The 18476-nt window shown below is 40.4% G+C and overlaps 1 protein-coding gene across 1 annotated transcript in view; it reads left to right on the top strand.

Moving 5' to 3' along the window:
- Positions 1-14311: 14311 nt before the first annotated feature.
- Positions 14312-18476, top strand: part of LOC101481280 (polypeptide N-acetylgalactosaminyltransferase 10) — a 133997-nt gene continuing 129832 nt past the window's right edge. Inside the window, exon 1 of the mRNA XM_076889426.1 lies at positions 14312-14901. Coding sequence (XP_076745541.1) covers positions 14743-14901 — 159 coding nt within the window. The 5' untranslated portion in view covers positions 14312-14742. The remainder of the gene's footprint in view (positions 14902-18476) is intronic.

Below are 18476 nucleotides of genomic sequence, written 5' to 3'. Positions count from 1 at the left end.
CGGTATGAAGGTATGTTATGAATATGCTATAACTATAAGTATGTACAGACATATTTATATATCCATATCCATATTTATATAAACATTGTAAGGTGTGATGGAAAAATAATAAACCAATTTAATAAAGAAACAATACATTGGACAATAAGTAAAATATATTTAAAGTAGTGACTGCAAAAACAAAATAAAGTGAAGCAAACTAGTGGTGAGGTGTGGATCTTACCGTGTGTGGCTTGCCATCACACCAGAGCACTTCAGATTATGTGTTGTATACTGGAAATTACTATCAGCTTTTTATGTACAGGTTCTGAACACCAAAACACAGCAAATCACACTCCTCCATATTCTTATATGATCCACTTCCATCGTCAAAGTTGGAAAAACTCCCAGATCAGGAACAGATCAGAACAGCTTAATACACAGTACATATGCATAATTTAACCAGGTCCTTGACCTTTTGAAGAGAATATGAATGTAGCCCAGGAGTGTAATTTATTTTTATAGTATAATATGCCAAGTGAGGTTATGGGAGTCAAGGTGGTGACAGGTAATGGTTCAGACATCCAAGGTTGTGACAAGCGTTTGCATCCTGTCGTGAACCTGGAATTAACATCTGCCCTAGTACTAGCTACAGTTAGGATCCTTCTGCATGATGTTCAGTTGACTTTCACTTAATCAGATTTTATTTGTTATAACCTTGATTATTCACTGACATTAACAATAATGAAAATTCTATGCACAGATATTGCTGAGTGTCAGTCAGGCTTTATAAAAATCCATCAAATCTGACAAAAGCTATTCAATATTTTACCTTCATACAATGAATGTTTTCCAAGTTACAGCCAAGTTACAGGCCCTTACTCTAGATAACTGGATGCATTTGTACTGTATGCTGCTTCAATTTTCCCAGCATTTCAAGCCCTCAGAACTTCAAAAGGACACAAGAGAGCCACATGAAATTTTTAGGACTGAAAAATACTTTTTGGCTCTTTGAAAAACTGTAACCAAATTAATTTTAGACCAACACCAAGTGTCCCAGTGTAATTTCAAATCTTGTTTTTATTATCCAAAATTTTACATCAAATATGGACTATATCAAAGATTCAGTGGGAAAATTGCACCAGTCTCGTGTGTATAACACAGAGGAATTTTTTTTTTTTTAAAGCATTGGTGCTGAGGCTGTTTGATCTGTTTAATGAAAATTCTCTGGAGAAAAATTCAAAAAGTGCATTCTGGGTAAACTTTAAAGGGTTACATTATCATGTGGGATATGTGGCTGATCAGAACATGTCATAACATGTGGAAGGGTTTCTTTTTTAACTGCATTTTGCTACGTGCGCATCTTCTACCTGTGATTTCATTTGTGTCAAAGTCATTTTTTTAATTTGGTACTTCCTCGCAGTCACTAGCCTCCCATACCCACCTTGTGTACCATTCCTCCCTCAGCCGTGTTTCGCTTATATCATCAGTCTTTTCTGTCATTTCTACTTATGTTGTTATACTTTTGTCACTTAGTAATCTGGTCATGTTTTCTGCCAAGCCAGTAAAATAAAGTCACTGAACTGAGTCTGCCTGTTTGCACACTCTTTACCTTTTGTCATAGTGGGGACAATTTTTCTTTGAAAGGTACACAACATCACCAACAGAACACACATTAACATAATATCACTTCTTGCTGGGAAGAAAAAACATGTTATTGACTTGAATTGAAAAGTCGAGTTTTTCCTCAAAGTATTTTTGTGAAGCCAGCACTGGACAAACCACGGAGGCAACGCATTCATCCAATTCAATTCAATTCAATTCAATTCAATTCAATTTTATTTATATAGCGCCAAATCACAACAAAAGTCGCCTCAAGGCACTTCATAGATACAGAGAAAAACCCAACAATCATATGACTCCCTATGAGCAAGCACTTTGGCGACAGTGGGAAAAACTCCCTTTTAACAGGAAGAAACCTCCGGCAGAACCAGGCTCAGGGAGGGGCGGCCATCTGCTGCGACTGCTTGGGGTGAGAGAAGGAAGACAGGATAAAGACATGCTGTGGAAGAGAGACAGAGGTTAATAACAGATATGATTCAATGCAGAGAGGTCTATTAACACATAGTGAGTGAGAAAGGTGACTGGAAAGGAAAAACTCAATGCATCATGGGAATCCCCCGGCAGCCTACGTCTATTGCAGCATAACTAAGGGAGGATTCAGGGTCACCTGGTCCAGCCCTAACTATATGCTTTAGCAAAAAGGAAAGTTTTAAGCCTAATCTTGAAAGTAGAGATAGTGTCTGTCTCCCGAATCCAAACTGGAAGCTGGTTCCACAGAAGAGGGGCCTGAAAACTGAAGGCTCTGCCTCCCATTCTACTTTTAAATACTCTAGGAACAACAAGTAGGCCTGCAGTGTGAGAGCGAAGTGCTCTAATAGGGTGATATGGTACTACAAGGTCATTACAATAAGATGGGGCCTGATTATTTAAGACCTTGTATGTGAGGAGCAGGATTTTGAATTCAATTCTGGATTTAACAGGAAGCCAGTGAAGGGAAGCCAAAACAGGAGAAATATGCTCTCTCTTTCTAGTCCCTGTCAGGACTCTTGCTGCAGCATTTTGGATTAGCTGAAGGCTTTTCAGTGAGTTTTTTGGACATCCTGATAATATCCGGATAACATCCAGGAGCACGTTTAACATGCTGGGTCAATAAGACTTTACATTTCTACTGCCGTGGACCTGTCGATCACAGAGTTATCATTGACTGGTTTCACTGCAGGAGAAAGGAGAGGCCGTGCTCCACACTGGGGGATCAAAATGAAACATCATCAACAACATATGTTCAATCAGTCTTGCGCAGCAGAATGTCCATTAGAAAGACGTGCATCAATGTTTATATGGGTTTAATGAGCAGGTGAAAACTAAGTCTGGGAATTCAAGGCCCATTCACACACAGATGCACACTCACACGCAATCTTTACAAACACAGTGAACAAGTCTCCGAGGATTGTGTAGGACTTTAGTGGGATTATAAACAGATGTTGGGTACTGTAAAAGTCAAATGAAATCTGTACAGTGAATGAAGGTCAAGGACGTACTTAAAATGTGTCGACATCACACTTTAATCATATTTTAACTCCGTAATGCCAAATGTATCATATTTAATACATTAATTTTAATAGATAACTAATTTTAATTAGTTTTTGAGACCTCGACATTATCAGTGGGATTCCCTACTGAAGAACCTGAACAAATTGCACAATGAATTTTGAAGGAATAAATTGCACAGAAATACCAAAAAATATCAGATTCAGCTAAAATTATACTTTTCTTTAATTTATGTATTTATTTGTCAAAAGGTTAAAAAAAACTCTGTATGACATTAGCTTAACCACAGTTTAACACTGCAGCAATAATGCATTATAAAGCTTAATCACAGACTCTATAAAAAAGATGGACATGGTTACCGTGCTGTTTTCTTTTACATCCATCCTCTTATCCAACTTTAGGGTCACAGGGGGGACTAGACCCTATCCCAGCAAGAGATAGACGCTGGACAGAAGGTCAGTGTGTCGCAGAGCCGACACCTACAGTTAATTTAGAATCACCAGTTAACCTAACCCCACTATCTACAGGTTTTCTAACTGTGGGAGGAAGCCAGAGTACCTGGAGAGAACCCCCAGAATTGTGGGGAGAGCATGCAAAGTCCACACAGAAAGGCCCCGGCCAAATGGTGGATTCGAACCCAGGACCTGATTTAAGTTACCAGTGCTAACCATCATATCCTCACCATCGCAATGTTGTTGATTTGAAGCCAGATGTGATCACAAGGTAATGTTTATAATTGTGATTTGGATAGTTTTCCCCTTCATAACTGTGCAATGGGTAATCTTTTTTATCTTTTGATACCTTTGAGCTTCAAAGTTGGCTGCTGTGACTGTCAGATGTCCTGGCCGGATGGTAAGGCCCAGCAGACAGTTATCAGCTGTTTGGCTGCTCCCTTGTAAAAAAAGAGTTGCTACAGAGGGACATGCTCTGCATGTTTGATTTGACAGAAATTTATGCTGGACGTCTCCAACTGGAATTGAACCTGCAACATTTCACTTGCCACGAAAATGTGTAAACCACATACCCCAAATCTGACCAAATCAGACCTCGGGTACATGAAATTCCAAAGATGAGGCTTAAAAACGGTCTGTTTTAACCTTTCGGTCAAGTACATCATTTTTTTTCCTTTCCTTCAAAGTAAAAGCCTGATTACTGCCATCCTGAAAAAAAGCAAAAAGTGATGTGGCATTCCTCCTAACCATGGTATCATAAACCAGCTGGGTGTATCTTTTGGCCTGTATGAATACTCATGTTCAACATGCTGGCATGTAACCGGTCATTGTGGGCAAAGATTAGCTCCATTAAAAGACAGAGTGGAGCTGGAGGTGTTGGAATTGCTCTCTGTACTAATTCTGCTCTCTCTATTCAGGACTTACAGGGAGATAATGGCTCATTCCTTTCTCGTTCTCCTCGTCTGTACCAGCCCGAGTTGTGACAATTCAATCTGTTCAGTGTCTTCCAGCATGAATTATGGATGAACCCCGCAACCTCTGAGTGTGGTGGGGATTTACGTTGATCAAGCAGCCTTTTGCTCCGTAACTCCTCCTTTTTGTGTCAAAGGCTCGGTGTGGATTTGAAAGAGGTCAGAGAGAGAGAAAAAAAATCAAGGTAATTTGCAGCGCATCAAAGCAGAGTATCCTGTTAACATGCCGTTACTCCCGCGGTGGCAGACTAGTGATTGACTGCTGGGAGCTGAAACCCATTAGCTGTGTTCATCCTGCCATCGAGCCCCTTCTGACAAACAATTAGTACACATCAGCCCATTTAAGCAGACAGTGCTTTGATGGTGCAGCCCAGGTCAGGTAAATAAAAGGCACTGATTTGCAGAAAGATGTTTTTATCTATAATCCTGTGGAATGCAACTACAAAAAATTCTGAGGGTGAAGATCAGTGCTAAAAGTTATCAAAAAAAACAACTGCAAAGCATGTCTGTTTCTATTACCAGCTTTGGAGAAATTCTGACTTCTTCCTGTTTTTGTGGCTATACTCTAGAGATGCCAGTGTCGACTTGCCAGTTAGTCAGCAGGCCCATCACTTCAATACATCAGCAGCTATGGGACGGATTAAGATTAAATGCTTATGCCCATTTACAGTGTCTACTTTGGTACCCAGACTCTTGACCTTCCAACGGCTTAAAATAATTCAATTTTGTCAAAGGCTCCAGCAACCCATGGTGTCCTTTGATACTAATGCCATAATGCACTGGGTTATTAAAATATAGAGATGGATGTCACTCCCACTTCATCATATTGTTAAGGACCCCTTGATTAAATTTAAATCTACCAGGTAAGATAAAGGATGTGTTTTTAATGAGGGCATTTTAAAGTAGACTATGATCTTTAACCTAAAAAAAGAGTAAAAAGCAAGTAAAGAAAACTCCACTAATCAGTGTGTGAAAACTAAACAAACGGAGTGTCGAATCTGAACTCTGGGTGACAATGTTGTAAATTTCTCAGCCAGGAAACCAAAGTGTTGGACTTTGCCTCTCAAAGCCTGAGCCATGAAATAATTGCCAGAAAAAAAAGTAAATACCAGCTACATCTGACATTGTTTGTGCATTTTGTTTAATAATGTAGTGTGCAATTTATATGCTGATGATACAGAAGGCTCAAACACTCACAAAAACTCATGTAGATGATACACTTACAGGGTTAATTTCCAAATTTAGCTGTTTTCAGTCCCATTACCACAGATGTATAAAATCAAGCACCATTTAAGAGCTCACTTTATTTGAGCACGCTACTGTAATATGATGCCCCCATTACTAAAGTCATTTTGTGAAATTTCCTAAAATCCTAGCTATTCCACAGTTGACTTTAAGTGGTTTTACTGCAAAGTGGGAATGTTATGAGTTATGATGATCTGCCATTTTAATGTGCAGAAAGAAGTCTCCCACTGCTGCCAGTGCTCCTCTAGCAAGAATATGTATACATATAAAACCATCCAACATATTTATGCAGCACTGCTGCCTCTAGATAAAAGATTTCCCAGTTCATCCAAATGGGTCTTTTCTGGGCTTTTTAATATCCTCCCAGGCTACCCCACCTCTCACCCTCTGACAGCTGGGACAGGCTCCGCCACCATTAACTGGCTAAGCAGGAAAATAGATGGATGATGTCATTAAAAATGGCCAAAAATTCAAATATCGAGGTCAGTGTTTGTCCAGATAATGAGCCTAAAGCTCAAACTGTTCTAAACATTCTGTTCATGGCTTGATTTTAAATTATTGGTTGTGTTTACTGTTAATGAGAGCAGCAATTCCTAATATGGTCATCTTAAGCACACGGCTCTGGCTTTGAGCTCACGTTTGTTGGAAAACCCAAATAAATATAGATTCCTTCCCTCGTGCAGAAACAACACACAGACAAGCAGTTGTTACAATTAAAATTATATGAACATAAAAGTGACAAATCACATTAAGTCTAACAAATCAATACGTTTAATGGGCATAAACTAGAACTAAGTCCACAGTCATGTACCTGCAAAGGCAGCAACACTCACTCTTTTTTGAACTTAAAAGCCTTACAAATATGAACAACAGTATAACAACATAAATCCAGTAATCACATCACAGTTATTTCATTATCTGGTTATTTTTTTATCACAAACACTGTTCAGTTATCTGCACACTTGCACTACAATCAGCTTACAGGAAGGAGGAAAACGATGGCGTGGTCTGCAGCTGCTGACATTAGTTTTATTTTTATTGCATCAAAGGACAAGAACATGATGGCAAAATACAAACTGTAAAAGAAAGATGTGCTCCCTAAGTCTAAGGTTTTGTTTGTTTAATGATCTCAGACCACGTTAGAGAGTAATGCAAACATAATGTAATGAATTAATTTCCCCAGGATGTAATTAAATAATAATATAGTACTTCATTGCTTTTTCAACAAGGTAACATGTAAAACAATATATATATATTGAGAAACAACCCCTGGGTCACAGCCTACGTGTGGTGCTTGCACATGAGCCTGAAATGATTTCATTTCTTTCCGATGAATCAGCTCTGTCTCCAGCTAGTACAGTCTAGGAGTCATTAGGGATGATCTAACGTCAGATCAAATTTTATTTAGCACTGAAGAAGAGTGATATCACTGTGTAGTTTGTCATGTAGGATGGCCGGGGCCTGCAGGATACAATTCATCTTAACAAACATGTCGCTGGGACTTTATGTCTTTAAGGGGAAAAGCTGACAGGGTTGATTAAAGGATTGCGTTGTATTTTCTTCCCGAGTCTTTCTTAAAGCAGCACTCCCATGCAGTTTTCTGTTGCTGTATTTGTCCATACTGGGCGTGACATGATTGCTTCCTAATGCATCTCTTGTACAACTGATAGATATGTGCAAATTTGCATCCTAACAGTTAACAAGACTTAAACACAGCAGTCATATTATCAAATGTTTAAATAAAACAAGAATTGTGCGCTACAGGCCATGTTACGGCAATGCCCACACCTGTTTTATGAGGAGATTTGCTATTTGTTAATCAGTCACAATGTTGTGCACTTCGCACATCAGTATCAGCTTATTGTTATCCACATAAATCCAAAATGTTACCCAACCCAACATCTATTGGGGCCGTAAAAGAGTACGTCTTTCCACATCAGATCACAATATATGCTTTCCAAAATGCCTAATTAAGTTAATCTTTATTATCTAAAGCTTATATATTATTTTAAAACATCCTATAGTGGTGGAAGGATGTAATCTTTATATAATATAGAAATTAATCTATTCAGAGATTGGGTTCAGTACTGTCTGACAGCATGCTGCATGGCTGTGCATGTTTCAAAGAATTCTCTGATAGTAGGTCATCCTTCATATTTTCCTTTTTGTTCAAGCCTGTTGTGGTGTCAGCCACACCCTGTGGTCTGGTGTCACATTGAGTTTTGCCAAGTTTTTTTTTTTTAAATCCTTAACTGTGCTGGTCGCATGCAGAGACAGACAAGCAGCAGTGGTGTGGTGCTAACACTGATGCAACAAACACTGAATAAGAGAAAGTCAGCAGGCATACAACAGGGCATCTCAAATTAAACTGAAAGCACCTTCTTTCCCCTTCCTCTAGACCATCGTATTGCCATACTGTATAGTATGTAGGAAACGGATATAATGCGTTCCAATGCATAGTACAAACTCAACTCTGAAAAAGCTGTAACACTGTGTAACATGTAAAGAAAAAACACAATGCCATGAACTGCAAACTTTATAAACCTATATTTTATTCACAACAGAACAAAGAAGACATACCAAATGTCTAAAATAAGAAAATGCAGCATTTAAAAAATATATATTAGCTCATTTTGAACTTGATGACAGCAACATTTGTTAAAGATGTTGGGACGGGGCCATGTTTACTTCTGTGTAGTATACCCTCTTCTTTCAACAGTCTGTCAGAATAATGTTCTGAAATATGTCCATCAAATTGAAAATGAGCCAATATTTTTCTTAAATGGTAAATTTTTTTGTTCAGTTCAAATATTTTCTAATCTTTTCTTTCCTATATTCTGTGGTGAATAAAATACAGGATTGTTGATTTACCTGCTTAATCACAAACACAGACTGTATATAAAGAATGGACGTAGGCACCACAGCATTACCCACTGGTTAACTGGCTCCAAATTCTGAAGTACCAGTGTTGCTGTTCATGTTTGTTTTTTGGGCCCAAAACTCAATATATTTGCAGGAGAGGATTAAGGCTTAAATAATCAACTTAGGCTAGCTAGCTTATAGGGGTGGTGGGGGGGGATCGATGCAGCATAGTATCACGATATTTTGTGTGCCAATGTTGTATCGATACAGGGACAGCAAATATTCACCAGATAAATATTTTATTAAATAAATTAAAATTCTCTAGATGGTGGTTCATGAGGTGAGCCCTCATGTTCTTAGTATTTCCAAAGATAAGGTTTGCCAAGCAAACTTAAAGTTAATCAGCTCAACCAAAACAAAAAAACAAAAAAACAAAAACACATCCCACACTGGACACACTCAGGTTCACAAATCTGCCTTCTAATTCAGAGCAAACAGTAAAGTAAGTAAACCTCCTTACATCTATTAAATACATACATTGGTAAATGGCCTGTATTTGTATAGTGCTTTACACTACATTCAGTCATCCACCCATTCACACACTGGTGATGGCAAGCTATATTGTAGCCACAGCTGCCCTGGGGTGCACTGACAGAGGCGAGGCTGCCAGACACTGGCACCACCGGGCCCACCACTAGTAGGCAACAGGTGAAGTGTCTTGCCCAAGGACACAACAACCGAGACTGTCAGAGCCGGGACTTGAACCGGCAACCTTCCGATTACACGACGAACTGCCAACTCTTGAGCCACGATCGCCCCATTGTTCACATTTTTGAACAATGGTGACTTCCTGGTGATTGTACTGAGGGCGAGGCCCACTTATGGTCAATTTTGATAGCAAGGGATTGCACAGATCGCCTGATGGGAGGCAACCTTTCAGCAAACAGTTGCACTCAGACTTGGAAAGACTGCAATCACTCAGAGAAACTGTTGCATGTTGACCGATAATTGCTATCTAATTTATGAATACAGATGGCTTGCCAACATGTTGCCATCAATCTGAATGAGTCTGTCAATGAGGACAACTCGAGAGGATTCGACTCAACTAGCTGCCTGCTGGTTGTATTCTGGTTATATTTCTGTACAGCAGGAAGGTTGCTGTGAAGTTCTGTTAAATGTCATTTTCTTTGTAGACAGCAGCAGTGTGATTTTTGATAATTTATCACAGTGAATTGCTGTATTATCAGAAACAGATTGCATGTAATTGCCAACTTCACCCTATTCACTCTCAGATTGATAGCACCAGCCATAAGTGATGGCATAACATTTATAGCAGGTTTTACAGAGTTGCCATGTTTGACAGTCAAGATAACTTTATCTTATCAGATAAAACAGATACTGACAAAGTTGAACTGTGACGACCTTGAAAAAAGGAGATAAACTGTGATAGATGTGCAATACTCATCATAAATGGAAAAACACAATAATATTGTCTTGTGAGTGAGGTATTATGATAATATCGTATTGTGGGGTGTCTGGTGATTTCTGCCTCAACTAGCCTGGTTAGCAAAGTACATCCATGACTCTTTGGATGAATCTATACTCCATAACACACAAATAGTATAGGAGTATTTCCCTCTTAAAAATGGAGCACAGGCTTCTCGGACAGTCTACTGATCCAATTAGCAGCAAGAATATTCTTATTATTGTTATATATAAAAAAAATTTGTTCAGTTCAAATATTCAGCCACTAGCTGTCTCATTATGCTAATGCCATCTGTTTCTGTGCTTGACTGTTAGTCAAAGTGGCCATCCCCCTAATAATGCAAACCTTTATACTTCATCGAAAAATAAATAAAATAAAATAAAACTGGTTAATTATTCAAAGGTTCAGACTTTGCACAGATTTCATGGATGGAGAAGTTTGCACTTCAGACCAAAACTACATTTTTGCCCCTGTGCTGTAAATTAGCTTATTTTTGCTGTAAAGATGAGCATTTTAACACGGCAGTTTGAAGAATGACTCACAGTCAAATTCAACATGTTCTTGGGACGCCTGGTTTCATAAGACTAAGAGGATGGTGGGAAAAACTGTTGAAAGAGGCTTTGCAAACTAGTCCTGATGCCACAAGTCTCAAGCTAAAGGCAGCGACAGAGATATAGGACAAGAGGATGAATGATCAAACCCAAAAGAAAATCCTTGTTTCCTGTTTGTTCACACATAAATAACGACTGAAAAGGTATTGAATGGTGGGACGTGAACAGCTCCCAGACATTCCTCAAGTAATTCCAGCTTGCAGCTTGAACTTTTGCATCAGCCCTAACCAAGCCCAGTGTACCCAGAATAAAAGCTACAGGCCACAAATCAATTTTCTCGTAGCAAGTTGCTTTGCAGGGCATTATGGGTTTCCAGATGACTGGAGACAAGGAGTTAGTCAGAAGCTGTTTTAATGCAGATGAGGTGGGAAAGTTGTTGATTTTTTCTGTTTGTCAATTTGCCACAAGACTGACAAAATATGTGATATACTGGTGGGTCAGGAAGTTCATTCATTACTTGTTGTAGGTACATGTCCACCGGGGAGAAGATAATTATTATACTGTGTTTATTTCATGCCCAAACATCCAACTAGGCCAACTCATACAGAATTGATGTTAATTAGCTGCAGCTGACTTAGTCGTCATTTATGGCTGGTAAAATCAATGGCAGTATAGCTGATTAATTTCACCTTGGACAGCTCATTAATACACTCTTATAATTAATGATATTCTGTGCATATGGCTTTGCCTTTAGAAGCTCGCACTATGAAAACTCATGTGACAGTCTCTTCTCTGCTAACAACAATTATTTCAAAACTACACTCACACATGCCCACAGCAGACTACAATACACAACTAATGCTTAAAAAATAAGTGTGCTGGCTGCTTCTGTCTCTATTACAGGCACGGTTGCTTAATTTCTTCCACCACTGGCTCTACCTCAGCTGTATTAAAGGGGCTAAAGGTTGATTTGGACCATGCTGGATCAGTAAATACTAGGGGTGGGTTTTAATAATCGATTCATCGATTAAAATCGATTCTGGCTTGGATAACGTGATATCGATTCATTAAAATCCTGAATCGATTTTTTTATATAAATGTATTTTGCCCAAAATTCCAGAATCTCAGGTGAAACGTCACAAAATTTCAACAACCACCAAACATTTAAAACAGTAAATGAGAGCAGGAACATGGCTTCTGCACAAAGATGTAAACACAAAGCGCGGACCCGCGGATCAGAATCAGCGAGATGTCACCTTTCTCACCTCACGGCACGGACACGGTCGGGGCTGAAAGCCGACAGCTCGCTGATTCTGATGTTTCGGCGGGTCCACGCTTTGTGTTTACGCCCTTTTTGCGCTGATTCTAAAGCTGTTAGTTTTATCTCTCTCCAAACAATATTGACTGAACCAGCAGCAAAAGAAGATCCAAACTAAGCTTCACATAAACATCATCATGGACTCCCTCTTACTTTTGCTGTTTGCTTCCACCACGATAAAAATCACACTTCATGCACAGCTCTCTCTCTCTCTCTCTGTACTTCAAGAACAGTTTCCCGTCTATCCCCAAAATCTGTTTTCTGCATTATTCGCTTGCTTGTTACGCACAAGTCTACCGTTATCAGCTTCCTTTTTATAGATACAAAAATATGTCAATGTACTGATCTGAATTATAATATTTCTGACTGTCTGAGGCAAAATTTCCCAGATTCAAATCGAATTGAATCGAATCGTGGATCAAATCGATTCAGGACCTTGTGAATCGATATCGAATCGATTCTCGAAATCAGTGACGATACCCAGCCCTAGTAAATACCTTCTCTTGCTCTCTTTTTTTTTTTACTGCGATGTGCAATAGCTTTCTTTGAAAACTACTCCCAATACATCTTCCAATACAATCGTTACACTGAGATTTTAATTTAAAAAAACACCACTGACAGTATTTTATTAGTGATCTGCAATGATATGATGAAGTTGTGCATGCATAAAATAGAGCACATAAGTCAGTTACTACATGCAGAAGGCCAGGGGTTTTCTTTTCTAACTGTAACATTCGTAATTTGTTAAAAGAAGTTTTGTAAACTGTATTTTTTGTTTGTTTGTTTTTGTATAGTACATACTACATGTTTCACACATCACCGAGATGTAGTGAAGATACCAACTCTGCATCTGTGGCATTGCTCAGTTTAGTAGATATGTTTGCAGTATAGCTGTTTGGGGTGTATTTCTTTACTGTGACATCACTGAAAGCACAGAGGTAATTCCCTCCTGAGTGGCAAAGACAAAATAACCAGCGTCATTCGCAAACACTACTAAAATTGGAAAGTCCTGCCTGTGAAATCGACTGCACAAATATCCATCCATCCATTCTCTTAACCACTTATCCAATTCAGAGTCACAGGAGGGTATCCCAACTGACAGTGCGCAAGAGGTGGGGTACACCCCGAACAGGTTAACAGTCCATCGCAGGGCTAGCACGTAGAGAGAGACAACCACATGCTCTCACATCCACACCTACAGCCAATTTAGAACCAGTTACCTTAACAAGGTTAGGTTAGGATCGTGGCTCAAACATGGAACCTTCTTCATATAATGGTGGAAATGGTGGTGCACATTATCACCTAACTTCATCAGAGTTCCTGGTTCAAATCCTGGCTGGGGCCTTTTGGTGTGGAGTTTGCGTATTCTCCTTTTGCATAGATGAGTAATCTCCAGCTGCTCCAGCTTCTCCCAGTCAGACAAAGTGGTGATTTTACATTTTTCATGGATGTGAGGCAGTTAATTGCCTTAAATCAAGCGGTCTACGCATGGTTAAATGGCTTGTAGTCTAAACTGCTTTGAGTGGTCAGTAAGACTAGAAAGCACTGTACAAATACCAGTCCACTTCCACTACACCTGTGGAAATGCGCTGTGGACTTTACACATCAAACGACTTGCTGTATAGAATTTCTAGAAGCAGCCACCCAATAGCAGGAATCAGCCACCATAACAAGCGACTTCTTATGTAGCCATCAAAGGGAGTATATCCAGTCTTGACTTCCTAATAAAATTAAACCTAAATGTTGTTTAATTTCAGTTGTGACATAAAACATAGAATTTTTTTCTTCAGAAGCATGAAATAATTTTAGACAGCTGCATTCACTTCTATTCATTTAAGACGATCTTCTAGGTAACCTACAAACAATTTCAGTACAATGCCACAAATAAGATTAAATGAAATATTACCCAAATTAATGCTGCTTCATAAATTACCAGGGGGCATCAGCTGAGATGAGATCTGGTGATTCAGAAGGTCGCACCATGTGACTCATATGATTTATTTAAATTCATACTAAATCATTAAACGACTTCCCCCCTTCTCTCTGTGGTAGACAAGTAATTATGTCTCAAGCAATGCTGGATTCCCAAGTTCAGGATAATTTTTTGAAAACTTGCCTTTCTGATTATTTAGCTTTCAGCTCATACACACAAATCGGTCAACGAATTCAATATCAGAGCAACTCTAGCAGTCGTACACACAATCAGGTGCTTCAGGGTCAAAGTTCACGACTTTATAATCTCTCAGTTTCACGTGCAGAAGCAACTCGAATATGGCGGGTTTCACATGTGTGCCGACACTTTCAAGCAAAGTTGCAAAAATAAAACTGGACTGATAAGGAGAAGGCAGCGAACGCTCTTAAAGTTTGGCATATTTACGAGGCGTATTTAAAGGCAGCACAGGCCGTCGGCTGTTTAGAGAACTTTCCGGGCTCATAGACGGGATGATGGTGCTGTAGCTTCACTCTGTTGGCTATAAGTACACAACAGAGACTTTTAGTATGAAGAGTAGTCTTAGTTTCTCTTCGGAAAAAAAGAAAGGGAAAAAAAGTCATCTGTTGAGGTTGAACCTCCAGCTTCCCTCCTCCCCCCCCCCCGCTCTGGTTTAACTCCTCACTCCCCCTAGCGGCGGAGCTCCCAGCCGAAGAGCGTCACAGTGCCGGTGTCGGTCCCCACAGTCGGAGTGAAAGTTGTCTCCGCTCGGAAAAGCGGGGGTTCGGGACTCGCCAGTTCGCACCGCCGTAGATTCACGCGCTTACTCCCGGAGAGATGAGGCGGAAAGAGAAGAGGCTGCTGCAGTTCGCTGGGCTGCTCATAGCGGCTCTTCTTTTTCTCCCAAATGTCGGGTTGTGGTCTTTGTACAAGGACAGAGTCTTCGACAACTCGCCCGACTCAGTGGACGGTCCGGGCGGCATCCCCCAGATACAGGTAAGGGAGGCTCGGCCGTAGCGGCTTCTGTCGCCGTGTGACCGCGGTGGAGGTGTCCGCGAGAAACACTTCAAATGGGAGTTTGTTCGCACTGAGGAGGCGCAGATTCCGCGGAGTACACACTCCACAGTGCCCCTGTTCTCGCTTCGGAAGGTTTAACCCCGATATATCAAGCTTTTAGCTGCATTCCCATGCTGTGCGTGCGTGTGTGTAACATGACTTGCCAAGATGGACTGTGTTTTAGCGCTGTCTTAGCAGTGGGAAGACAGCGGTTAGAGCGACTAGGATGAACGGGAAGCCACGTAGCTAACCCCGACCTGAGCGTGGCAGTAAACTTACAATAACACAGACTTCAGGAAGTTGTCAAAAAATGTGAAGCTCGCCGTGCTGCGTTCACAGGGTGACAGACGTCAGATCGCGGTTAAAAAGTGCAGGGAAGGATTACTTTCACGTGATCGTTCCTTTGTATCCAGACTCTGTTCTTTATCACCTACAATGTATCGCTTTATTTAAAGAATATGAAAAGAACCACCTATGTGTAGGCCTACATAAACGCATGTAGCAAAACGAGGCTCTACAGTCTGCTGGCTAGTTTCAACACAGACGCCCAACCTCTTTCCCCCCCACAGCTCAAGGTATCAGCTTCAAACTGCGTGTACTGCCCAAGTAAGCGAATGACAACCAAAGATGTTCAAATCAGAGTGACATAAACCGTGAAACACTCCCGGGCTTGTCATACTGGGAAGCAGATACGTGGTGGCGGTGTTGTGAATCCATTTTTGAGCGCTCTGTAGAGAAATTGTGCCACAATTTGCAAAATGTTACTCATTGCAGAGCTTCTGCAAGTTCTTGTTTGACAAGATTTTCATGGGCAGCCACTCATGAGAAATAAATGAACATCCTTACAGGCTCTCCGGTCAGAAAGTAGTAGACAGCTTTCTAGCTCTGTGAAACTTCACATTTTGCCTAAACACAGTTTTTCCCTCAATGCTTTCACATTATGTGTATTATGTGTTCAGTGCGTAGGTTCTCATTGGGCCTTCATCTTAAGGTGATGTTGAAGCAGCTGATAAAGTTGGACTGAGATATTTAGCAGTAGCTGCTATGGTTAGCATCAGCTAAAGTATGAGTAGGAATGTTAGACGCCTGCATGTGTGTAAAAAGAACTTTGCGTTGTTATATCGCAGCATTGTATTTGCTGACACAACCCTTTTTTTGTGCAGTGAGTCATTTCTGTTACATGAAACTGACTGAACCTGATGGGTCACATTTAGAATAGAATAGGACAATAGCTTTTAGTTGTCATTGTACATGTACAACAAAATTGTAGGTGCTTCCTGTGTCTTTGCAGTAGCCTACATAAATGTAGTGTGATGGCACACACCCACATATAGCACTGCTTGAGTGCCATGCCATATAGTAGCTTGTTATGCCCCTCTGCGGCTGCACTGCCAGAGACTTTAGGTGTTGTCTGGGTCTAATTGCTGATTGTCTAGCTGGAAAAGCTAACCTCAGGCAGGTCTTTAAACACACCTCGTCAGCTGACACAAAGGCGTGTCTGAGGTTAGCTTGGAGGAGTTGGCACTACTTCTAATCACCGTGCTTTTTTTTTTTTTTTTCTTAAAAAAAAAAAGCTTAGGTTATTACTTAATTTAAAATAAAAGCCAATATTTCATCAAACTCTGTCAGTTTCCACTTTATGTTGCAACTTTGAGCTGTGTTGTAACTGTATCTTTGATTCCTTTGCTCTAAGAGACTATGAGAATTAAACCAACACATTGGTTGTGCAGGCATGCAGTCGTAAAAGACAAGACGCACAGCTCAGGGGGGATGCTCTGGATGCTACGCATTGGTCACATGCTAATTGGCACCTACAGACTAACAATGCACAGCTGTGTGGGGTGCTTCTTGAACATCACTCATCCAGCGTGTGTGGAGACGTTGCTGGGTACTCTGGCTGCCCAGAAAGACGACAAATGAAAGACTGCCAGAATATTCCTAGTGGAGCTCATGCTCAATAACTTGGATATAGATTTCTGAAAGTAATTATTTGGCTTGTATGGAACACCAAACTAGTGTTACATGATATTTGAGATTTTCTCTTACATTGTGCATTTGTATCCTAATGTTGTATGGGTAATGTTGTAAATTTGTAACCACACCCTGAAGGTTCAGCAGCTAACAATGACTAATGATATATTATGATGTACTTGGTTTGAAAAGTGCACTAAACTGGCAACCTGTAGAAGCCAAAATAAAAATCTGTTGACAGATGCCTCCACTTTCAGCCTGTAAATGAACATACAGGTGGGGATAACATGACATTGAATTTGTCTTAACAGCCAACAGAATGTTTCTGCAGTAGGGTAGAAGAGTAAAAAGCTTTTGGAAATAATGTCATCAGATTCAGTTAGCATGGGCTGACATAAGTTAAAAAGGAATGAACAAGTGAGAGGCCCAAGCTGATGCTGGGTAAGTTATGTTGGTCCACTTTCCTTTTTTTCCCCCAAGAAAATGAAAGGGCCCAACAAATCAGACCACATTTGGTAGACAATGGCAGCTTCTCTAATTCAAATGAGCCAAAATCTGCTGAATAGAGGCTTTCATGGATGTACGGGCTTGCATGTGTGTTAGTGTGAACTTTGTGGTGGTTGCCGATTGCCAGTTGCCCAGTCTAGCAAACTTGGCTGGAGTGGAGAGGACAGAGAAAAGGCAGCTTTGGTGCATCAGTTAGAACTTCTTTCATATCTCTGAATTAATCAAACCACTTTGCTATTTAGCCCGCAGATGTTAATAAATGCCCCCTCAGAAGTCCACAGTGGTGTCTTCTGTGTCTTGTTGTTATCTGTGAATAACATTGCATTGTGGGAATGATAAAGCCAGCCTATTCTGCACAGATCTCTACGGATTACTTTCCCCCGCTCAAGTTTGTATTTGATATCTTAAATGACAAAGAAATGTTTTGAATGGGGATTAAAGGACATCCGCAAGGCAGGGAAAGCCTGTTACATATTAGCAAGCTGTGTGATAACAGCTGTCAGCCGCCACAGCGGTTTGATAAGGGAGTAGACGGCCTGATCTGAAGAATGAAGCCAACTTATACCATTAATAGAAGAGCATTTAATGGCACAAGAATGCTGCAAGTCATTTAACAAGTTCCGTCTTTAACAAAGACGCCAACTCAACTTTTTCGATGTGGCACCTTCAGTGTAGATGGACATGTTCATGCATGGCACTCTGCTAATATAATTCTGTCTGCATCAGGTGCACGTAGTGTAAGCTGTAATCATGTGCCCGTGCATATGGTCTCTGAATGAGTAGTCCACACTGCTCCAGAAAACACAAGCTGGCTTAGCTCTTCCCCACCGTGACAGTGACAGAAAGGTAATTTGCACAATCCTGGCTCATATTAAGGACTGGTGTTGAAGCAGAGGTGGCTCAGCTTCCTCCTGCCTGCTCCAGCAGTTCAGGTTAAGTGGAGGTTAGAGAAGATGAGAAGAGAGGGTGGAATTAAAAAAAAAAAAAAAAAAGAGGCTGTGTGGTCTGACCTGCTGCCGGTTGTGCTGAGCAGCTAA

This window comes from Maylandia zebra, linkage group LG10, assembly GCF_041146795.1.
Source record: "Maylandia zebra isolate NMK-2024a linkage group LG10, Mzebra_GT3a, whole genome shotgun sequence".
Classification (NCBI taxonomy): Eukaryota; Metazoa; Chordata; class Actinopteri; order Cichliformes; family Cichlidae; genus Maylandia; species Maylandia zebra.
The sequence above is the reverse complement of the archived record's forward strand: the minus strand, read 5'-3'. Positions and strand labels throughout refer to the sequence as shown.